The sequence below is a fragment of the Poromitra crassiceps genome (assembly GCF_964638095.1).
Source record: "Poromitra crassiceps genome assembly, contig: HAP1_SCAFFOLD_136, whole genome shotgun sequence".
Taxonomy (NCBI): domain Eukaryota; kingdom Metazoa; phylum Chordata; class Actinopteri; order Beryciformes; family Melamphaidae; genus Poromitra; species Poromitra crassiceps.
This window is the reverse complement of record NW_028152226.1, coordinates 432791-458106: the sequence shown is the minus strand read 5'-3', so window position 1 is coordinate 458106 and position 25316 is coordinate 432791. Positions and strand designations below refer to the sequence as shown.

The following is a 25316-nucleotide window of genomic DNA, read 5'->3' as shown; positions in this document are numbered from 1 at the left end:
ATCGCATATATGAGGTCAAAATCGGCCGATACAGATTGCGTGCCGATCGATCTGTGCACCCCTAGTCGGTAGGGATCACGGTGCGGTCACCGGAGGCGCAGGGCGCCCCGGTTGCGTGAGGGAGCGGAAGGACGCCATAAACGGGATGATTGGCGGCAGAGTACGCGGAAACGCAGGGGAGGGGAGGCAGTGTAGCGATCCGGTCTCTATGCATAAAGTGAGCATGTTGGTCCCTTTAATGGTTAATGTGTTGCGCTTACGAATGACAAACCCGGGTTCGATACCAGCCTCGCCTGTGCCGTTACAGTATTATCAACGGTAATGGCAGATCAATACAGTAGTACTAGTCAAAAGTTTTGACACCTGATTGAATGTATACATTTCTCATGAACTTGAAGCCATTCTGATCTAAAGGCTTTTGCTTAAATTTCTTTCCAAAGTTTTTGACTTTCCATCCAGGCAAAATGTTCTAAGCTGACTCCGCAGGACCTTTTCTGTTGTCTACCTGAAGTCTCTGCGGTTTAAGAAGTCCGAGGCACCCCCGTGGCACACCACCTCCCGATCAACAGGCTTCACCAGCATGGATTTGTCCCAGAACTCCTGGGGCATCTCCAACAAGCCCAGAGAGGTGAAGAAGTCCTCAGCAACATGGAACATGCGTGTGGCATTGTAACCCTGGAGAAAGAGAGGTAACAATTAAATGCTTCACCTCAGTGGGTTCTAGCAAAGCAACCTTCAACAGAAAAACAGAAAGGGTTTGATTTCATTGTCTGCAAGACCTAACAACTGAATTTCACTTTTTCCATAGTCATGTCAGCTTTCCCCTGACTTACTTGTTTGACCATTTCATCAGTCACGTCCACGTTGGGTTTGTCAGGGAAGGGGACCATCATGTCATAGATATTGTGCCAGGTCTGAGCCCACATGTTTCCTGAAGGAGAGGGAGAACAGACACTCGAGCATCAGCATCAACTTGCTGATCAAATTCCTTACGATAACCGCACCGTTTCAAATTTTCATTATCATTAAAACCGTGTTACCGTGGTTACCGCGTTACCATGGTTACAGTGCTTTGAAAAACATGGTAAATACTGTCCATCATCAACCAAAGTTGGCAACCGTCTCCCAGACGCAGACGTGCAGCCTTGGAGAAATGATTTCAGTGAGTGTATCAATCCTTTTTGGGTCTGAGTTTTCAATATAAAACGTAAAATGATTTCAGTGAGTCTCTCACTACTCTTTGAACATTTTCAGCAATTTATTACGAATACCGTGATAATACGATAACCGTGATAATTTTGGTCACGATAATCGTGATGTGAAATTTTCATACCATTACATCTCTACTCACAAGCACCGTTTCTTTAAAGCAGTGAGACAAAATGACTGGCAGGCAATGGCGTGCCTCCCTCGATACTGTGGACTGTCACCAGGAGTTGGTGTGATTACATTTCACTTCCTCCTATGCATCTATAATAACTGTTGATGTATAGGCTAGTCTAGTGTGTAACACACATTCATCCCTCCAGCCAGGTACTGGCAACATCAAAAGGTGCATCTGCCCTACCTAGCAGGTGAGCTGGGATGGGTCCTTGGAGGTTGATGTACTTGGGGCCGTACTGCTTGTAGAGCTTGCGGCGGACAAAAGCATGCAGTTGCTGGTAGAGGGGCTCGACGGTCTTGTAGATTTTCTCCAAATCCTCCTCAAACGTTGGAGTGTCATACCAGGAGCGCCAGTAATCTCCAGTGTCCTTAAAACCTAGACAGGACATAATGTTCATCTTGTCAGATGTTTGCCTGATGTATATATATTTTGAATGTACTGTGCACACTACCAGTCAAAAGTTTGAACGCCCCTGATTGAATGTTTTTCATGATCTTAAGGTCATGTCAATCTAAAAGCTTATGCTTAAATGCTTGTTTCTTGCACAAGTATAAATAGTGAAGTTGATCCTATGTATGAAGTTATTTCGATGCGCTACGCTCGCTCGATGCCTAGGCTCGGCCGCTACGCGCCCTCGCCCGTAGCTCGGCTGCTGCGTGGCCTCGCCTGCCCAATTGGCGAGTGCGGGTGTGTGTGTGTGTGTGTGTTGCTCACTAAATGTTATTGCATCAGTGATGTCAACAATGCCTCCGTGTGTGTGTGTGTGTGTGTGTGTGTGTATGTATCCCGTTATGATATCACTGATGACATCATCAGTGTGTGTGTTAGGATGACGTCATCATTCCTACTTTGACGTCGTCATTCCTACTATGATGTCATCGATCACTGATGATGTCATGATTCATAAGTGTCTATCATGCCTTTCGCTGGTGATGTCATAACACAGGTGATGTCATATTCGGGTCTATAAGGGCCTGCTCCTGCACGCCCTCCTGGTAAAACGGCTAGATCTTCTCGACGGTCGCCTGATTGCCCACCAGGAAGAAGCAATCCAGGCTCTGGCTTCCAAGGCCGAGGATCAGTACGCCCTCCTGGTAAAACGGCTAGATCTTCTCGACGGACTAAACCCTCCTGAGGGGGTCATTCCGCAGCCTTCTGCCCCTCCTGCCCCAGCTTCCGAGCGCACCGTCGTTCCGGAGGTTTCCAGACCTGCTACCCCCCCGGTCACAGCGGCCGTTGCTTCTAGCTCTGCCTCTCGGCCGCCTCCAGCTGCTAAGCGCATATTCTGGGGGGGAGTTCGCGTCATCCCAGAGCAGGGGCAGCCACATTTGAGTCCCAGCAGCCATCTGTACCGTGATCTGACCGGCAGGGTTCGCATCACACCAGAGGAGAGGCAGTGCCGTTTGGACACCCGGAGCTGCCTGTACTGTGGTCGAGCCGGGCATTACCTCTCCTCCTGCTCCCGGCGTCCAGTAAGTGGTCCCACCGCTCGCCGGCCCGTGGTACTCCCAGTGGATCAAGACTCTACGGGTTCAACCCCGAAACCCATACGGTTGGGCAGCGTTCACGTGACCCAGGAGTGGCAGTGTGTCTCCAAGAAGGTTAAGGAGTTGGAGAAGACTGTAGATCGTCTCATTGAGAAGTTCAATCACTGCCTGCAGATCAGCTCCGTCCCCCCGCAGGGGGACTCCGAGTCTGCTGTCCCTGAGGCACAACCTGTGGACCTTCCCCTCGCCGAGTCTGAACCCGTACCTCAGCAGCAGCCTATTCCAGTTCTTGACCCACACGTAGGTTCCAGCTTGATGCTGGGAGGTCCCCGTAGTGTCGTCAGCCCTCGGTCAAGAGCAAGAAGAAATAAGAGGCGTTTAAAGGAGGAGGCGGTGAGTGACCCCCCCAAACTACAGGTCGGGAGGGCAGGCCTCGCTGAGTCAGATCCCACTGTGGCTCTGCCTTCGGAGACGGCGGCATTTGACCCTTTTGATGGTCTCCAGCCTCCCATGTTTGGATCGTGCCCCGGGGGATGGCCGGCTCCAGAGGATCCACCGGACCCGGTAGAAGTTCTGTCTACGTATCGGTCTATCTATGGCTTCGATATCCAGTATTAGGGAGGAGCACCTCCACTGTCCTACACCCCCTTTGGGGTCTGACCACCTGCATCTAACCACCTGCTGAAGAGCACCTCACTCTCCTACACCCCCTTTGGGGTCTAACCACCTGCATCTAACCACCTGCTGAAGAGCACCTCACTCTCCTACACCCCCTTTGGGGTCTAACCACCTGCGTCTAACCACCTGCTGAAGAGCACCCCCACCAGAACCTGCGGATTTTCTGTCTCCCAGATGCCATCCTTGATGGCCTCATTGGACGCCAGGTGGCGTCCGTTGAGGGGAGGGTACTGTTAGGATGACGTCATCATTCCTACTTTGACGTCGTCATTCCTACTATGATGTCATCGATCACTGATGATGTCATGATTCATAAGTGTCTTTCATGCCTTTCGCTGGTGATGTCATAACACAGGTGATGTCATATTCGGGTCTATAAGGGCCTGCTCCTGCAGGTCCTGGCCAGTGATTCATAAACTCACATCAAGGATCACACCAACCTCTGCAACCTCGGCAACCTGCAACTTCTGCAATCTCTGCAACCGTTCCCAAACCTCGAACAGTGCAGCCCCAGCCATCAAGTTCCACAACACCCCAGCTTCTCAAGACTTACCAAGTTTCCCGTGGCCCTCAACTACCCGCGAATAGATCCACATGTCTGACTCTGATCCTGACAGTGTGTGTGTATACCCCCCTATGACATCACTGATCAGTCTTGTCACAATGCCTCCTTGTGTGTGTGTGTGTGTGTGTGTGTGTGTGTGTGTGTGTGTGTGTGTGTGTGTGTGCGCGCGCCCTTATGACATCATCACTGATGATATCATTGCTGATGTCATCACATCATTAGCTAATTAACCTTAATTAAAAAATTTGGCTCAGTCAGGTCACCCGCAGGGGTGCCCTTTACACACCCGAAGGTTTCAGCCCGATCGCACGTAAAACGGCATAGCTGTGGCCGAACACATAACTTGAAACAGACAAAGCCCGCATACTCAATTTTAATTTTATACATAGATATATAGAAGATAGATAGAAGATAGTGTTGTAAAAATAAAGAAAAATGTATCCAAACTTTTGACTTGTAATGTTCTTGCAACATGTCAGGTCATGGTGAAGTTCCTACCATCAGCTTGAGAGGCCTTGTTGCTGAGCTCCACAAATTGGGGGTAGTACTTCTGAAGAGGTACACCTGATGCATTGTGCCAGCCCTCCCAGGCGTACAGCAGCTTCTTGTAGCTCTTGGAGTTGGCCATGATAGATGTCAGCTCTGGAGAGAGAGAGACAACAAAATCAACACACCCTCAGTCACAGAGATGACAGCAAATAGAGGGACGCTGAGGCCTCGCCTCCAACAGAAAGAGGAGGCTAAAACAATAGATATGTGTCCACTTAGCAGTGATGGGCAAGTTACTCAGGAAATGTAATTAGTTACTTTTTTCCAGTTTTTTTTTTATCCCCCGTTAGTGCAAATTTTTTAATTTATTTATCCTGGTTGCTGCTCCACCCTCTGCCGATCTGAGGAGAGCCGAAACTGGCTCCATGCTTCCTCCGAGACATGGGCAGTTAACCAGCCGCTTCTTTTCACCTGACAGGGGAAGCTGCACCGGTAGGACATAGCACGTGGGAGGATCACGCTATTCCGGCTGCGCTTTACTTTACCTCTTCCAAGAACCAACGCACTTAAGAAAACTGTCATGTATAGAGCTGTTTCCCATTGGAATAGGCTACCAACAAATCTTACCAGGATCAACAATAAATATACTTTTAAAAAAAAGCTAAAGGAAGCAGTCCTTTGCAAAGACATTGTACTTAGTTTTGTCTGAGTGCAGTGTTTTTGTTTTGCTATTCTTTTCCAAGTCTCTTGCTCGATTGAATATTCATGTTCATGGAAAATGTGTGCATTCTCCATGAAAATGTGTGAAAATGTGTGCATTATTAGGGCAGTATGCCCTTGTATGACACTGTTGATGTTTATTATTTAGTTTATCTAATTTTATTTAGTTTATCTAATTTTATTTTTATTTTATTTGAACACAATCTTGTGGTTTTAATGTGAACATTGTTCACCGTTTTGTTATGTGCAGTGTAACTGTTTTGTATTTTCTGTATGTTGCAGGGACCCCAGGAAGAATAGTCTGAGTAGTCAGACTAATGGGGATCCATAATAAACAAACAAACTAAACAAACAAACAACGAGTTCCCCTCCCTTGGAACAGGCCCCCCGAACGACTAGCGGAGGCACCACATCAGCAACCATGATATTGCATGTTTTGGTGTGGGGTTCCTATATGATGGAAACCCCCAGGGGGCACGGGGAGAACATGCATACTCCACACAGAAAGGCCCTTTTTGACGACCCCACCCGGGCGGCGGGCACTCGAGGACATGCGGACGGGCACGCACTCCTTCAGCGCTCACAGCGTCCCAGGTGGGAATCGAACCCAGTACCTTCTAGCTGTGAGGCGACAGCGCTTACCACTGCACCACCGTGCCCCCAGGAAATATAATTAGTTACTGATTACTCCTTTGAAAAAGTAAAAAGATTACTTTACTTATTACTTGGTATCAAAAGTAATTAGTTATGTTACTCGTTAATTTACTACATCACTTTCGCTGCCCCCCTTCTGAAAAAGTGGCGTACGTTTAGCCAACTCCTTTTAGAACTGAATCCCCTTTATTATTATTATTGATTATTAAAATTTAACCTTAGAGGAGGAGTCAACAACCAGCCAAACCATACTTTTTATTTGTCTTCTCTTTTCAGTTTTAGAGCTACAGGATATCGGACAGATTGGTCATTCCACCTACTGGAATGACCTACCTTTGATGCTCCTGATAGATGGAACAAACTTCAGGACTCATCAAAAAAGGTTCCAAGGCACTCTTCATTAAAAAGCTTTAATATAAGGCTAGTTCTTCATAGAACAGAATAAAACAGCCAACATGTTTCGGCCATAAGGCCTTCTTCAGGGCTAGTTGCAAAACCTCAGGACTCTCTTAAACTGGACAGACTGGTCTCCATAGAGACGTTCAGGTCAGGGTCTCCATAGAGACGTTCAGGGTCTCCATAGAGACCTACAGGGTCTCCATAGAGACGTTCATGGTCTCCATAGAGACGTTCATGGTCTCCATAGAGACGTTCATGGTCTCCATAGAGACGTTCAGGGTCTCCATAGAGACATTCATGGTCTCCATAGAGACGTTCAGGGTCTCCATAGAGACATTCATGGTCTCCATAGAGACGTTCAGGGCGCTACTTGAGGATGCATTACATAGGAGATGCACCTGCTTTGGATAGCCCTTTTACTTGTCTGCATCTGTGATTTTTATGATGTACTGCAACTTTTGTCATTGTAATTGTATTATTGTAATCAGGACATCCTTGAGAGAGCTTGCTCTCAATGGTCCTCCCTGGAATGGATAAATAAAGGGTAAAAAATATATATATATATTTGCCTAACTACCTACCTAAAAAAGGAATTGCGTTGTGGCAACGCAGTAGTCTTGCATAGCCAGACCTATCTCCACACTTCGTTTTAGCGCTCATTTCCCATACCAAGCCCTTGTAAACATGCGAGAGCCTGTATCTTCCGGATGTGTAATTACAGGTTTCCACCCGTAGACACAACAGAGATTGTTCTGCAGATATTCGAAGAAATCGGTTTCAAATAATTCATGTGAAAATGTATTTATACCAACTTACCAGGATCCAGGCTCCAGCAAACGTTTGGCTTTGGACACACCTTGGCTGTTGAATAGATTTTGTCCATGGTGCTGAGAATTTCATTATACTGGAGACAAGAAAAGAGTGGAAGTCATGCTTTCATTTTAGAAAGAGTTCAGCATTTCTGCTAATATAGTAGTACATTACATAATATAATATATTAAATATATATAACATATATATATAGTAGTACATTACATTATATATATTAGGGCTGTGGCGATTCACTTATCTCCCGATTCGATACTATCACGATTCTTGGGTGCCGATTCGATTTATATTGCGATTCTTAAGTATTGCGATTCTACGATTATTGCGTTTCGATATTACGATTTATTGCGATTTTTGTTTATTTTTTTCTTTTCTTTTTTCAGTTTGTTTGCTTTTTTACACTAGATTAGAACATGGGAAAAGTTGAATCATACACTAGAGACTGTATATTATATATCATGAGTAGGGCTGGGCGATATAGTTAAAAACAGGGGCGGACTGGGATCATAATTCAGGCCGGGCATTAGATAGTATACCAAGCAGGCCAGGCCGATATGGGCCGACGCGCGTGAAATTTGGGCCGTTTGAAACCCAATTTGGGCCGTTTGAAGCCAGATTTGGGCCGTTTGAAGTCCAATTTTACAATGAGATGCACCCACTTTAACCCTGAAGTGTAATTATTACTTCAGACTAACTAATAAAGTAATAAAACCACATGCAGTGCTCGAGTGACGTCACTCAGCGCACAATTGCTCAACTTCATAGACATTGTGACATCATCAGTGAGATCACAATTGTTCTCGAGTGACCATCACTGATGACATCATCCAATGTGGGACAGAAATTGAAACAAACAGAACCCACTTCCTTGTATATGATGATGATGACAACAAACCTCCTTTCTGTCATTCTCCGGCAGGTTGGCGGCTCCCAGTCTGCTGATCTTGCCTATCAGCTTCTTGACGTCAGCGAATTGCACAGGGAACGTGTCCACGAACTCAGGAGGGAACACCTGCTTGGCCTTCTTCCCCCAGGCCTCGGTGAAGGCCTGCTTTTCTAGGTGTGCATTTACCTATAGAGCCATGGGGGGAATGAGTTTGTCATCTCTGCAAATATTACCTTAAGTTTCAATCTTAAGTTTGTCCCTTAGGCAATATCTTTGCCTAAGCTGAGGGATTCACTTAGGAGCGTTGCATGAAGGATCTTAGGTTTTCTCCTTGCTTGTGTTTAGACTGAGGTTTTTACGGTAGTTACTGTCAGAATACAGCACAGAGCACTTCAGTTACCATGGTTACGCACGCTTCACTCTGCTCACTTCACTCACAGCATCCTTCAACATTAACATGACTTGACAGCATGTTATAGCTGGCTTCTTCCAAATGGACAACAATGAGAATATTAGACATAGAAAGCCAAACTAGACCGAAGATGAAAATGTTATTCTCCTTGTAGAATGTGGCAAGCGTAAGCAAATTATACAAAGTAATTGTTTCTATGATGCAGCAGCCGTAAAAAAAATATGCACAAACAGAGGATGTGGCCAGAAATAATGGACAAAATCAATGCAAGAAATCTCTGTCAAAAGAACCGTGGAAGATCTCATGCCTTTTGGTTCTGTGCTTCACTAGCGGGATTCTGGGCCAGGATATTTGACTGGTACTCTTAAGGCCTCCAAAATAAACCTTCAGCCGGAGGCAGAACTCGCCATCTTTGGCTGCTCGGAGACTTCTCTGAACTTCCCTGCAGCTGTGCAACAGTCTCTGACACAGGGGACAACTGTCGCCAAAAGACTAATTCTGAAGGAATGGAAGTCTCCCTCTTCCCCTTCATTTCAGTTGTGGTTAACAACGTCTGGGACCCGTTTCTGGCCTATCTTGACGAGGTCAGGGGTGACGGGTGACTCGCGGACCCTTTGCGTGGGGCCCCACGCACAGCATCTCCTAGAAGCACATAAGCACCGTATGTGGCTGGTAGCACTACGTTGTAACACTGAACGTCCTTATATATGTTTTTTTTTCTTTTCCTTTTTTCTCTCTGTGTCTGAGCCTCTTCAACCACCATAAATTCAGCCATTCTGATATGTTACTATGTTACACAAATAATTTAGTTACTAAGGACCTTGTTGCAACGCATAATTCATAAGGGAATAGGGATGTCACGATACTAGAATTTCTACTTCGATACCGATACCGAGGAAAATATCGATACTCGATACCATTTTCGATACCACGCGGCGGGATGACAACACATCAAGAGGCATAAAAAAGAAACAAACAGATGGACGGACAGATGCACGCTTCTCCATAATCTAGACCTGATAAAATTCACTAAAAACTTTGACCTTACACAGCAGATTACACCTGCTTCTAGTCATCAGCCTATCACAACACAGCAGATTATACCTGCTCTAGTCATCAGCCTATCAGAATACTTTGAATTTATTGAAGCAAAAGATACCCACCAATGACAGGGAGGGAGAAATCAGTGGTATGTTTGATTTTTCATTAAGAGAAAGCACTGCTGATATTGATACAGTTGCAAATGAGTATTGTATCCGTTTCAATTTTTTAGTATTGATACGTATCGATACTATCGATACCTGTTGCAAATGAGTATTGTATCCGTTTCAAATTTTTAGTATTGACTTTTATCGATACTATCGATACTTTTGACAAGCATATAAGGGAATACTTAAGTTAAGTAGCTAAGAGCAAACACTCTAGATCGAATGGTTTTCCCTTACTACATCCTAAGGTAATCTTTGGGTGATTTTATGCAACAATGTTTTTCCTAAAGGCATCCTTAGATAAAAGTTTAAGGGTAACCTTACAGCACAAACTAAAAATATCAAAAAGTCCGACAGTTGAACAAATAATCAGTTGACATATTAAGCTCGCAAGACCCCCTGCACATTTATTCAGAACACGCGAGCAAAGTTGGCCACTTTGGGAGGAAACTGAGCCTGTCATTCTCCAAATCAACCAGGGCTCGAGTGGATTTTCACTCCTGTCCCTCCCAACCCAGTCCCACAAAGAAAACTCCTGCCCGTCTTAAGAACAATGACTCCCATTCCGACTGTTTATTTAACTACATATTTATATCAACCTGATTTATTGTTACCGTAAATTTCGGACTATAATAAACTATATATAACTATATAAACTATATAAACTATATATAACGGCTTTTTCCCCGTTTTTTGGCCCTGCGGCTTATATAACGGTGCGGCTTATCTATGGATTTTTCCGGAAAAACAAAAAACAAAAAAAAAACGGAATTCTCTCTTCTTTAGCACTCTTTCTAACTATAAATCCACTTCTGTTTTAATTTCCTCTCTTGCCCTCTTTTCACCACACCGCGGACACTGTGTGCACTGTAAATAAAAACACAGGTGGTGTTGTGTTATGTTGTTTTGTTGAAATGTTAATAAATGGGAGCTTCCTCAAACAGCCATCTCTTTCCCGACAATCCCCTCTGTGCATGAACCCTTACATATGGTAATTAAACATTAAAACACAATTAAAAAAAAAAAAAAAACATTAAAACACCTGCGGCTTATAGTCCGGTGCGGCTTATATATGTAACAAACAGGCAATTTTGCTGCTGCGGCTTATACTCCGGTGCGGCTTATAGTGCGGAAATTACGGTATTATGATTCCTGTCCCGCCGGCTCCCATTTACTTTGTTCCTGTGAAGTTTTCAAGTTTCTTGTCATACCGGCAACAATGCAAACATCTGTCACCTGCAATGAAACTCAGAGCCCACTCAACTTCACTGTAGTAAAAGAAATGTAAAAAGGAATATCAATAAGAAGCAAGTTTCAAGCAGAGTAATTAAAATCAGATATCAAAAACATACTTCGTAAAAACAAGTAGGTAAAAACCAAAACAAACCCCACAGGATTCCCGAAATAATGTCAGCCTCTACCGTGCATCCATTTGTGAGTGGGAGGTGCCAGTCCGGGCAGGGACCTCTCTATGGGAAAGGTTCAACTCACACCAGTTCAACATGCCTAATCTCTGTATAGACTGCCCATTGGTCACATGACACCGGCCTGGGCCCGAGGAATGGAGGGGAACTCAACTCAAAACGTGAGTTTTTTATTTATTTATTTATTTATTTTTATTAATTTTATTTTAAATTTTTATTTATTTTTTATCTATTGTCAGATAAACGGGCTTTCTCTCCAATGGGACATTTTTCAGACTTTTGGGGTGTGCGACCAATGACATGGAACCGTCGTCGTACCTACCTGCAGCTTGGAGTTGTGGTCTGTCAAGTTGGTGTTGTAGTTCCAGCTGGCGGTTTGACTCTGGAAGAACACCTCCTCGGCCGTGCTGTTGTAGTCACTGACGAACCTCGCTGCTTCAGCCGCGGTGCTGGAGTACTCCCCCGGCAGCCAGCGGGCAGGCAGAGCCTCACACAGTCCCAAGACCGGCAGCAGCAGCAGCGCTGCTGACACAAAGCTGTCCATCCTGCTCCACTTGGCTCTCAGGGAGGAAACACACTACAGTGCAACGTGTCAGAAGAGTTAGAAGAAGAGGCAAAAAAAACCTTTTCGTGAAATGAGAGTGCGCCTCCTCCACCCTGGGGCTGTTGTATCATCCACTCCCTCACACGCCTCCACCCTGGGGCTGTTGTATCATCCACTCCCTCACACGCCTCCACCCTGGGGCTGTTGTATCATCCACTCCCTCACACACCTCCACCCTGGGGCTGTTGTCTCATCCACTCCCTCACACACCTCCTTCCTCACCCTTGTCTGCTGGTTGAAAGGCACAGAAGCCACAGCCAGCTCCTTGTTAAGGAGCCGTTTAAAGCAGCCCACACTTCTCTGCAGCCTTGCCTCTCTCAGCAGTCTAAAGTGGAGGATGACATGGGAGTGGTTTTTCACTCCTGTCCCGTGCCAATCCCAGGCCAGGGTAAAAAAAAAAATCCTGTCTCGTCCCACTCCTGGTAGAATGACTCCCGTCCCATCTCACTCCCATTTTTTTTATATATATATTTTAGTCTCTAGGCAATGCAATGATTTTGATTTGATGTTCTATCCTTCTTAGATTACTTTGTGTTCTATTGCACTTTTAATTCGCACCATTTGGCCATATCTAATCTATCTATCTATATATCCCCAACATAAATGGGAGCTCGGGCTCTGTGTGTCTGTCCCACTGTGACATCAAACGTGATGTCATAAATCCCACTGTGACATCATCAGTGATGTCATAAATCCCACTGTGACATCATCCGTGATGTCATAAATCCCACTGTGAAAGCATCAGGGATGTCATAAATCCCACTGATGACATCATCAGTGATGTCATAAATCTGACATCATCAGTGATGCTGGTCTCATTCGGTCTCATTGGCCACACAGCAGCCGAGTTGCGGGTGAAGCTGCATGGCCAGCTTGGTGAGCTGCAGGACGGGTGAGGTTTATGGCAAGAATCACTGCCATAAACCATAATATTATATTATCACCCAGCACTACTTGTACAATAATAACAATAACAATAATAATACTAACAATAATTTGTCTATTTGTCTGGTCTATTTGTGTGCCACAGTGTTTTCGTTCCCCCGGCCATAGAAATGCAGCAGTAGCTAGCAGCCAGAACCTCGCCAGAGCTAGAGAAAAAATAAGAAGCATGGACATACCAAACGAAGTATTCAAATAAGTACTTGAAGAAACTTGCCGGATCCATAACATCACATCTTTGAAGCTTTGGTTCCTGTGTTCCGCCCATAGCCGACGCAGGGAGTCATCATGGCGACCCCGAAGAGCACTGATGGCCGTGCCCACGGCTGAAAACAACAAACCCCACGGCTATTCTCGCTAGCTCTCTCCTAGCTTAGCCTAGCTCTCCACCTCTCCACACACAGCCATCTCTCCCAGGCTCTCACGCAGCTCCCCTCCCCCAGCCAATCCCAGGTGAGCCAGCCTCTCTCTCACCCTAACCTCGCGGCACCAGGCTCTTCTCAGCGAGAACTCTCACCCAACCATTGACAGTACAATACACCAACCCACTGGCTGTTGCCTTCACGGTCCCACAGAACCCCGTAAATCCCCACATACATGATACATGCCAAATCCCACAGGTAATTAGCCGGTGGTTTTCATGTAGTTATTGTGTAACAATGGTGGTTGCACATCAAAGTGGAGCATGTCAATACAGAGAAGATGTATTATGGGCACCCCTGCGCGGGTATGACGTGCAAAATCGTGAGAAGTGTTCCTAATTTTCAATTTTTTCATATAAAAATGTTTTTTGTTTTTGTTTGTGTTGAGGAACAGCGGCCACGCTGGCGGCGGCCCCCGCCACTGCACCGTTGCACTGAGGCTGCTGTACACATGAGTGGTGAAGAAGGGCTCGCAACTCGCTACTAGTGGTGATTAATAGCAAACATTCAACAGTTTCTCCTCTAAAGATATTGTAACAACACAGGCGAGGCCGTTCGCGAACCCGGGTCTCCAACTTACAAGCCCAACACGTTAACCATCAAGCTAGCTAAGGCTCACGTGTTGGCTTTTATCCTTACAGACCCAGGATCGCCACACTACCTCCACCTGTGGGAAGCGCAGCCCCTGCGCCTCAGCTTACTCCCTGCCTTACCAGCGCTTTCGGCTCCCTCACGCATCCCATCCGGGGCTGCCTTCCGATGACCGCGCGGCCATCCTATCCCACTTCTGACACCAAATGTAGCGTTCCTGGTATTTAAGAGGCAGAGGCTTCTTGCTGGTACAGGGTTCTTTATTCACAGTTAGTCATATCACAACTCTAGGCGGTTGCTACGCCATAGCTAGCTAGCTGCTTCTCCTTTGGCCGTCACCGGAGACTGACTCCACGCATGCTCTTCCCCCGGAAGCGTTCCCACAAACCTAGTGTTCCCCCTCGGTAACACTCCCACACATCAGTTCCTAGCTGCAATCTAGACATGTAATACCTGGATTACCTGGATCGCTACAATATCTCAGGACGTCTGAAATCAGCCTCTCTAGCTAAGCTAACTGTCTCATATGGTCTCGGTGTGTCACTGTATCTGCTCATATAGCATAACGTTACTGCATGTAACCTGGGTTAGTCTCACTGGCTAGCCAAGGGTTCATCTGAAATCACGTCTCTGTGTGTGGGTGACTTGCCAATGCTATTGCTATGAGAAGCATAGCACTTTTCATGCTCTTCTGAGAAATCTGACGTTTAAGTTTATTTGTCGTTTGAATGTAATTGGATTATTATGCTGCTGACTCAACCCAGTTTCAGTAATGTGAAATACCAATCGTGCATTTGGAAACACTGGTATAGTGCCTTACTTTAGTGTTCTGATTGCTTTATTTTTATTTATTTATTACTTTTTTTGGTGTGATGCTTTTAAATGTAGTGTTTTTGTTTGTGTGTCTTCTTATTGGACCTTATGTGTCTGTCAATAAAAAGTTGATGATGATGAATAGCATTACAGATGGACTCATATAGTATGAGTCCATATAATCACGGAATCACTGTCTCATAGCATGCTGACTGTTCACGGGATAACGTTACTGCCTGCCCGTCTGTTTAGATGTGTCTGTGTGTACTTTGATTTTGTAATCCAAACGGGTTTTGTGAGATCAGTTATTTTCACATCAATTATTCTGTGTGGACCATTGGTGTGGACCTGTTCCCTCCCGTGTCCTTGATTTTGAGGGAATTGGGCCTTTAAAGTCTTTGAACTTGATATTTAAGAATGTGTGGGAGGAGATAGATGAATGAGGAGGGTAGCTACCTATGACAATTAATGGTGTGTGTGTGTGTGTGTGTGTGTGTGTGTGTGTGTGTGTGTGTGTGTGTGTGTGTGTGTGTGTGTGTGTGTGTGTGGCTAGTTATTACTACTACCTACTGTATAATTACTTTGACTAGTACATAGCCTACTAGAATGACTACTTTTAGTCCATGGGCCGGAGCTCAAAATTCCACTTGTCGGTACCATTCAAGGTGGCAAAACTTGCTTATAAGTTTTGATAAGATACATGTCTGTAGATGATATTTTGGTATGATAGCCATTCCTGAGTGGTAGCTGACACACAGTTATCAGCTCTTGAAATTAACGAAGGAAGTTTATCCAAATATGTGGGTGGCCCTCAGCATCGCCGTCACTTACAGTGACAGTTGCAGCTGCAGAGAGGAGCTTCTCCAGATTGAAGCTGATTAAAACCTACCTGAGGTCTACAATGGGTCAAGAAAGAGCTCTAAATGGATTTGCATTAATGAGCATTAATCAGGTGGTTTCAAGGAAGATACCTTTTGATGACACAATAGATGACTTTGCAGCAAGGAAGTCCAGACGTGTCCACCCCTAAGAAACATGCATGATGCACCATATACATGGAAGATTACATGCTAGTCTTCTGTTTTCTTTTTCGCACATTTTGCTTTTAACTAAGGACCATAGTTTTACAAAAGACTACTGAACATAGCACATTTTCAATGCATGTTGTTGAAGCAAATGTTTATTGTTTTATTATTTTATCATTATAAGTTTTATTTTATCATCCTTGTTTAAAGGAGTAAACCTGACTTTGATGTGATACAAAGAGTATTGAACAGCACCATTTCTATGCATACAAAAATGTTTACTGTCACTACTAGGACTGGCTGACTTTGTTAATCATTTTGTTAAAACTGCACTATATAACCTTTATAAATGTGAATGACACACATGAAAAACAATGCACAAAGTCGTGTTGTTTGAAGATTGTTTTATCGTTTTATTTTTTTCTCTTACCTCTTAAAGGAGTAAAACTGAATTTTCTACTCTATGTGAACCAAATATTTACAGTATTACCAACAGTGTTGGGCAAGTTACTTTCAAAATGTAATATACTACATATTACTAGTTACTTTCATTTGAAAGTAATACGTTACTTTACAATATTACTTTCTGTGTAGAGTAACTCATTACTTATTACACTACTTTTGCATTACTTTCACCAAAATAACAGCAGCAGCAGAATGACATTGCCGCCCCGGAACCATCCCGAAAAATAATTTCAACCGCCTTGAAGTCAGTGTAAACAATCCAAAATTCTAAATGTTATTCTTTTCCTTTGTTATTGTCATCTGTAGTGGTTATTTGCATAAAAACACACAATTTGATTAGGAAATGATTGTATCTTTTTGAAATATGTGCTTTGATTTAATCAAATGTAACTCAATTTGTAACTTGAGTTACTTGACAAAGTAACTGGTATAATATTACTGAAATCCTATAAGTAATAAGTTATATTACTGAGTTACTGCTAAAAGTAATATATTACATGTAATATGTTACTTTTGTAATGAGTTACCCCCAACACTGATTACCAAAGACTATTGAACTGCACCTTTCAGAATATGTTTACACATACAGGAAAAATAGTTATGGTCTCTAGGACTGAGGAAGGACCTCCCTCTAGTGGGAGAAATAAGAACAGCAGCTACTGCATCTACCTCCAATGATGACCTGTTAACAATTGTGTTAAAAGTGCATTTTCTTGCCACTTTCTCATATCCTCTCGGTTTATTTGAGAAGTGATTTGTTTGTTTGAGAAGTGATTTTATTCAACAACAACAAAAAGAACAAGAAAATAAAAAAAACATGTTTGTATTTTTCTCTTGAATCCATGGTGATGTCTGAGTGATGTTTGTGATGTTTGTCGGGGGGGGGGGGGGGGGTGAACAGGGCACTCCTGAAAAAGAGAGCATTGCTCTCAGTGAGACTCCCCCTGTATAAATAAAGGTTAAAAAACACACACAAAAAAATAAAGTAAATTGCATAAGCTTGTTTAGGCTCATGGTCAGGACTTTTTTCAGTGTGTTATAATGTGTTTGGTCCTATCTTCTTAAATCTCATTAGATATACCTTAAATTGTAAAAAAATATATATATATATTTGGAGCAAAAACCAGTTGGCATGGGAAACGATACACAGAAAATCATTGGATGTCCTTCTCTTTTAAAATAATAGCAACGTCAACATCAACATTTTAAATAAAATGAGTGAAATTGCAAAGGTCCAGTGTTTCAGAAAGTGCTTTATTTCTTTAGAGGCATAATAGGCCTTGGTCCTCTCAACAGCTCACTTTTCTATCTTTCTTCTAAAAAAAGTACAAAATTAAATATGAATACACTTAAATACCACTAGAAATACAGTACCTTAAATTGTAAAAAGGAAAAATGTAAAAAAATAAAACGGTTTGCATAGGAAATACTAAATACACAGACAATCTTCATTGGATGTCATCAACAATTTAAATAAAAAAATACAATTGCAAAGGTCCAGTGTTTCAGAAGTGCTTTGTTTCTTTAGAGTCGTAGCAGGTCTTGGTCCTCTCAACAGCTCATTTCTAGCTCTCCCCACTTTTTGTAGTCGTCAAAGGCTTTACCAAACAAATACCTGACACAATCATTCTGTATAGTGTCCAAATTCACATTAAAAAACAGACACTTTTTTTAGTCGTCACAAAATCTATACCAAACAAATGCATCATACAATCCTTCTGTAGTGTCAACATTCACATTATAAAGATACATAAAAAGTGTCCCACCGTTTCATCTTTTTTTTTCTTTTCTGAACAACATATGAACAAGACAAACAGTCTCAGACACAGGAAAACAAAAGAAAGAAAAACAAACAAAAACACATTATCAACATTCAGTGTGACGTCATGCTACCAGTCTTGTAAGGTGCTTATAAGCACTGCTTATATGCTTGCGTATTGTGCCCAGGATCCCACACAGGGGATCCACGGGGAACCAGTCTGGCGAATCAGCCGTCGGCCCCAAACTCAACGAGGTACGTTAGAAACGGGTCCCAGATGGCAGAGAATTTCTTAAGTGAGTCAGTCCTCAGGAACCTAAGTCTCTCCATCCATATAACAGAGGTCATATCCGTCAGCTACAGTTTAAAAGAGGGTGTGGAGGGGGACTTCCATTCCTTCAGGATTAGTTTCTTGGCAACAGTTGTCCCTTGTGTCAAAGACTGTTGCACAGCTGTAGGGAGGTTCAGAGAAGACTCCGAGCAGCCAAAGATGGCGAGTTCTGCCTCCGGCTGAAGTGCGATTTTGTAGGCCTTAGAGTACCAGTTACATACAGTATTTTGGCCCAGAATCCCGCCAGTGAAGGGCAGAATCAAAAGGCATGAGACAGCGTGCCCTCCGACACCTGACACCTTTCACACAGTGGTGATACAGTAGGATACATCTTGTGTAATTTCTGCTTGGAGTAGTGGAGACGGTGAGCAACTTTAAATTGGATCAGCTGGTGTCTGCTATTAACTGAGCAGAGTTGCACAACCGACAAACTCCTTTCCCATATAATGTCAGATAAATCAGTACCAAGTTCCTCCTGCCATGCTTCTCTAATCCTCTCAGTAGAGGCCATGGTATGGTGCAGTTGTCAAACAGACATACAAATCTAGAGATGAGGTGCTTGGAGTGAGGAGGGCTCAGCAAAACACCAAAAAAAGCATGTTCACTTGGGAGCGCTTCAAAGGCCCGAATCTTGGATCGAACAAAATCTCTGATTTGCAGGAGTCTGAGCCAGTTTGTGCTGCTGGGCAACTCAAACTTCCTTTTCAATAGATCAAAGGATGTAAAATGACCATCTATGTATAGGTCTTTGATGGAAGTCAGACCCTTCTCACTCCAGGCATGCTAGTTTCTATCTGACCAAGGAGGCAAAAAAGAATGACTGAAACAAATAGGGGTGTGGATGGAAACATCTGGTAGACTCAAAGCTTTCCTAACTTGGTTTAGAATTCTGAGTGAGTTTCTCACAACAAACCCCAATTTATGAAAAGTCCCTGGCCTCTCCAGCTTGGAAAATAAGATGGCTGGCAGAGAGGAGTTGACAATAGAGCTGGCCTCCATTTTCAGCCACAGGGGGGCACCAAGAGCTAAATTGTCAGGGGTCCACCGTTTCATCTTGGTTGCCAAGGCTGACAGCCTTAACTCCAACAGGCCTGTCCAAGTGGAAATCTTTTTTTAATACCTCCCATCTAGCTAGTGGGGTCTTTTTCCCCTCCAAAGTCATTCATTTATTAGATGTTCATTTTGTTTTCCATCAGCGATGCGATGGGATCTCAGGGAGGTCATGTGTCCATCAGGGTTCATGCCATACCTCCTGTGCAGAGAACAGTCCTTTCTCAGGGCTTTGCTTGCTTCAGGCAAGTTGATGATGATGTCTGGTCCATACAGTGGCTCTCCCTGCAGAAGCAGTCCACTATGGTCAAGGCCGGGTCCTTCTATGGCCCGACTTGCAGAAGGGGCGAGGGCCGTGCGCTCGGCCCAAGGCTGCAGACTGGGAGCGGACGTCCGGGGGGATTTTTTACCGTGCCTGGGATGACGATGATGTCGTTTTGGGGGACAGCAACCTCTTCTCAGAGGCTGCTGATCTCCGCAGACCTCTGCGGAAAGCAACCACAGAGGGCCACCCTCACCCTGGCCACCAAACGCTGCAACTTGCTGTTGCCCGCCACAGTCGGCTCACAGCCACCACACAGCTGGGGAAGGAGGGGGAGAGGCAATCAGACACAATCCAGATACAAGCCAGGTTGCTACAGTAGCAAATGTAAACAGGGGCCATAGCTTTCAGTCCAGACCAAGGGGCAAACCCGCCCCCTTTTCCCTGAAGACGCGGAAGTCTTTATTTAAGCTGTAATTCCTCAAATGGCCACTTGAGGCCGGGCTCAGTAGTCCCGTTGTTCCTGTTTCAATGCCCCACTTCTAACTGTAATTAAACATATTACAGCCCGGTCCTTAACACGGTTTTGGTCTATATAGCTGATTTCACCTTTTCATAACATGTGTGGGGGGGTGATATATTTGGGAACTCACCCGTTTACATTTGATAAGGGTTTAAAGTTATGCATAATATAGGGCTGGACTGTATGAGCTGGGTGTGTGTGTGGGGGTGGGGGGGGTGTAGCTACCGGTAGCTACCTAGCCGCTCCGCTCAGCTAAGCTAACCCATTAGCCTAATTCGAGTCGAGCCCCCCAGTCGTGTTTAGTTTAGTGTTGCGGTCTTTTTGACAATCTAATATCGGACAAAATGCCTTCTTGCTCAGCAATTGATTGTACTAACAGGCCATGCAAGGATTCTGGTCTCCACTTTTTTCGGTGAGTGTATGCTGGAAGCGTATTGTAAAGATTTTAACATGATTTTAATTAACGCCATTGCCTAGTGCCTACCACGCAGTTGTGCTAACAATGGTAGCATTTCCCTTTTCAGAGCTTACGTTAAACCGACATACACCTACGATAAAACGTAAAATAGTTTTCATTACAACATACTTCGAACAAAATGCGTATGTGTTGGGCAATTAGTGTAACTGGTGGTAGGGGGCTTCCCAGGGTGTCTGGTGGCCGGGAGAGAGGCTCTGAGCCCGGGTAATGGTAGGGTGGCTGGGATGGGTAGTCGGCTAATGCTAGCTACCACGGTAACATTAACGTTATTATATATAACATTATGGGCAATGCAATTTGCCTCAAACAGTAACGTTTAGGTGTATGAGGCTTATTAGAAATATTAACGTTATTGTCAAATTGCAGCGTGGTTCCAGAACTAACGTTTAACGTTACGGCTAGCTACAGGTTTTACTGTGCACGGAAAGTACCATTAGGTAGGGGGCCGCCCAGGGTGTCTGGTGGCCGGGAGAGAGGCTCTGAGCCTGGGGGCCGAGAGACAGGCACTTGGGCTCGGTAGTCGGCTAATGCTAGCTACCACGGTAACGTTATGGGCAATGCAATTACCGTAGTCTCAAACTGTAACGTTTAGGTGTATGAGCCTTATTCGAAATATTAACGTTATTGTCAAATTGCAGCGTGGTTCCAGAACTAATGTTTAACGTTACGGCTAGCTACAGGTTTTACTGTGCACTGAAAGTACCATTGACTGTAAATAATCGGAAAGTACCAGCCTCGAGGCTATGGAACGAAATTACGAAACCAAATTTCGACAAAGAGCGTTTTATGTTTTATATGATAACGTCTACGATGACGATATTTGTTCATAATCAAAATTGACACACTTTACCTCTCTGGCCATATGAACGTTATTGCACTCCAGAAACCGACTGATTGTGATGTCACATATAACGTTACCTTTACATCCCTCGAAAGCAACTGTTGCATTCAATATTTGTACATATTGTCCTTAACACATTATATAACTTAATGCATTTATGTCAATCGTGTTTTACACAAGTGAATACGCATTCAAAAGAACTAGGTATCTGACGGTCATGAAAGATAAAAAAAAAAAAATAGTATAGTGTAATAGTGTAGTTAGTATAACTACACAAGAAGTAATTAACAATGCAACCGATAGAATATGAAGACACTGAGGATGTGTGTGTTTGTGTGTGAGAGACAGAGTGTGTGTTTAGCTCAAATATGACCTTGTTTGAATGTAATAAAAAAAAGGGGGAAGGGGGGTTGCTCTGTGAATGAGCTAACTTAATGACTTGCATATCTATGTCTGTGTAAAGTTTTCCTCTAGGTGATCCAGACAGGCTGGACCAGTGGGTCCTCCAAATGCGACGACAGCTCTGGACTCCTAACAAAGAGTCACGTCTGTGCAGTGAACACTTCGAGAGTCATCTCTTCATCACTGACTCAATGGTACAGAGAGAGCCTTTTTTCTATACCTTGCAAAGAATAAAGCAACTTATTGGTTTAAATTGAGGAAGTATTGTGATATTACTGACACTCAATTGAGTTGCGTGTTCCCTTAATGCAAAAGGTCAAGTGAGGATTTTAACAAGCAACATGAAACACTTGTTTGAGAACTTTCACAATTCAGTGCATTTAATGCAAAGACCCTTTATCACAGAGTGAGAATTGTAAAATGTCCCCCTCCTATTGTAAAGTTTGTGAAACGCCTACGGAACAAATATTATCGAAGAGAGACAGCCGTACATAACATGTTTCCACGCTGACAGTAAAGGTTTTTGCACACCAAGTCTGTATTTTTCGTCCAAAAGTGTTACATGTTTTTAAATCAGGGTTTGATTTTCTGTTTTTTTTTTTTTTGCATGCGTCAATAGCCTTTTGTGAGCTGTTTGACCGGTCAGTGTTTTCAGGTGACAGATTAAAAAATGCATGTGAAAAAATGGACTGTGTGCAACAGAGCATGTGAGCGGAGCGGGGGGATTTTGGCTTGAGTAGGGACCAGAGCGGTACCGGAGAAAAAGTTTGAGCGGCATCGATCACCCGCTCCAGTTTCGATCACAACATGTTCGAACCAGAATGCATCGGTGCGTGGCTATGTGCACGCCCACTATAAGGAAGTGAAACAAACATGTAGCCGACTCTGCTGAGCTCATGTTATTTGTAGTGAGCAATGCCCATTGCCCAGGCGTTTAAACGCTAATTAAAACACGCTGGCCTTTTTATCTCTTTTATTCTTTTGAGCGGAGCGGTGAGTGCGAGCGGGTGAACTCTGTATTGAGCGGTCTGGAAATTAAATTAGGAAGTTAAATATTTTAATAAAATAATATCAATGTGGATTAATTCTAATTCTAATACAAAGTTGAGTATCCACAGAACTTGAAACACACAAACCTCTTTATTCTGCAATACTATCATATTTGTTATGTTTCTTGTTTGTTATTAGAGAAGGACATGCCTGAAGGACAACGCTGTACCTAGCATTTTCTCTTTCACCAAGGACAACAAGGACCCCCCTGAAAGGAGAAGCAGGGTAAGTACTGGTAAGTACCGTACTTCAGCAAATAATGATGAGGTAGATGTGCAAAATGGCGCCAGTCTTGCTGCTGATCAGAGCGACGTCATCATGGAAGACACATCTGAACAGGCCTTTGTTGCTCCAGATGTCTTGCTCGATGACGTTACTCTGACAGCAAATGTGTGCGACGATGTTGATTTGGGTAGCAGCGTTCAACATCTTAATAGCTGTGAAAAACAGACAGACTCCGCATATCATCACTCGTACGCCAAAAAGCTGCCTCCAGTGCCTAGCTGCTCGAGCGATCACACCTACATGGTTTCGGAGTCTCCATGTACACTTAAAAGGAAAGCTCGGGTAATAGAGGGAAAGCTTGTGGCAGCTCGCAAAAAGCTTAAATTGAAAGGCCAGCAGAACAGGAGACTGAAGGAAAGAGTAGCTTCCTTGAAAAGTGTAGTCAAAGTGCTTCAGAAGAAACTTTTAATTTCAACTGAATGTGCCTCTCTTCTTGACGGTGTGGCTGATGTTCCCCGAGAGATACTTCTGAGAATGAAGAAGAAGAAAAACTCAGTGTTTCCAGAGAGCCTGAAGCAATTTGCAACTACACTGCACTTCTACTCTCCAAAGGCCTATGACTATGTCAGATTGAATTTTGACCTGCTTCTTCCTCATCCTCAGACAATTCGAAAGTGGTACAGTAGTGTCTCTGCGGATCCTGGATTTACTGTAGCTTCATTCACAGCTTTAAAAAGTCATGTTGCTGAAAAGAAAAAAGAAGGAAAAAACACAGTTTGCTCATTGATGATGGATGAAATGTACATTCATAAGCAAACTGAGTTTGCAGGCGACCAAATACATGGCTATGTTGACATCGGTGCTGGTGAGATGGAGAATGTTGTGGCAACACAAGCCTTGGTCCTGATGGTTGTTGCGATCAATGAATCTTGGAAGCTCCCCATTGCATACTTCCTTATCAACAGCATGACAGGAGCCGAGAGAGCAAACATCGTCCGAGACAGCCTTGTTAGGCTTCATGAAATCGGAGTTAAGGTTGTCTCCTTGACGTGTGATGCACCCTCCCAAAACTTGGCAATGATCAGGGAGCTCGGTGCCAAGCTGGACCTCATGGAGATGAGACCATACTTTCTCCATCCAGAAGATCACACGCAAAAAGTCCATGTTCTCTTGGATCCATGTCACATGCTCAAGCTCCTTCGCAATGTTTTTTCAACAGCTGGGGTTCTGGTAAGAGAAGATGGCCAGCAGATAAGGTGGAAGTACATTGAGGAGCTCAACAAGCTTCAGGAGAAGGAAGGCTTGCGTCTTGGCAACAAACTCAAAATGGCGCACATTCAGTGGCGAAATCAGAAAATGAAGGTCCATCTTGCAGCCCAGCTCTTCAGCAGCAGTGTGGCTGATGCCCTCGAGTATTGTGAGCAGGAGCTAAAGCTTCCCCAGTTCAATGGATGTGCAGCCACCTTTCAGTTCCTGCGCACAATTGATGCAGCCTTTGATGTCCTCAACAGTCGCAACCCACTTGGCAAAGGACACAAAGCACCCCTCAAGCCATCTACCAAGGACCGTGCCAAGGGTATTTTGGAAGAAGCAGAGTCACTTCTCCGTGGGCTGAAAGTGACAGGTAAGGACAACAAACTGGTTCATCTGCATTCCACACAGAGGAAGACTCCTGTCTATGGTTTCATTGCTTGTGGCAGAAGTGTGATGGCCATCTATGAAGACCTGGTAGAGCAGCCAGCTGCCCCATGCAGATACCTTCTCACCTACAAGCTCAGTCAGGACCACTTGGAGCTGTTCTTCTCTGCAGTCAGATCACGTGGAGGTTTCAACAACAACCCCAATGTGAGGCAGTTCCGTGGGGCCTACAAGCGCCTCCTTGTAAGGCACCAGGTGAAGAAGGGCACTGGCAACTGTCTCCTCCGTGACAACACAACCATCCTTGATTCAACACCTGCGACAATGAACATCGCTCGCCGGTTGGATGTGGAGCCCGTGGAGGTGCGTGTGCCAGAGGATGACACCTTCTCCCACCTCCCAGATGTTGACAACCTGTCTGAGTACAAGGAAGCAGCAATTTCTTACATCACAGGCTTCATTGTGAAGAAGATGAAAGAGAAAATCACTTGCATGCCTTGCTCACAAGCACTGACCACAGATGACTCTGTCCATCGATTTGTGGCTTTGAAGGACAGAGGTGGACTGCAGAAACCATCACCGGGCATCACTGCAGTTTGTCAAGCTACTGAAAAATGCTTCCAGCGTCTCCTAAAAACAACCAATGAGGGAAAGGCTCCATGGGGAAGAGGAACAACCGCAGCCATTGTCACCCAGGTTCTTTCTGCTTGTTCTGACAAGAATCTCTTCCCACAGCTACACAGCCACATGTTTGACATGTC

At 44.3% G+C, this 25316-nt stretch overlaps 1 protein-coding gene across 1 annotated transcript; it reads right to left on the bottom strand.

The window, feature by feature from the left end:
• Positions 1-501: 501 nt before the first annotated feature.
• Positions 502-23909, bottom strand: LOC310770631 (angiotensin-converting enzyme-like; the record flags this gene model as incomplete). Its single annotated transcript, XM_083663374.1, has 9 exons — positions 502-675; positions 834-931; positions 1568-1759; positions 4613-4756; positions 7193-7280; positions 8100-8276; positions 11457-11711; positions 19655-19717; positions 23814-23909. 9 exons carry the CDS (start codon positions 23907-23909, stop codon positions 502-504), a joined length of 1287 nt encoding a protein of 428 aa, XP_083519500.1.
• Between the last annotated feature and the right edge of the window lie 1407 nt (positions 23910-25316).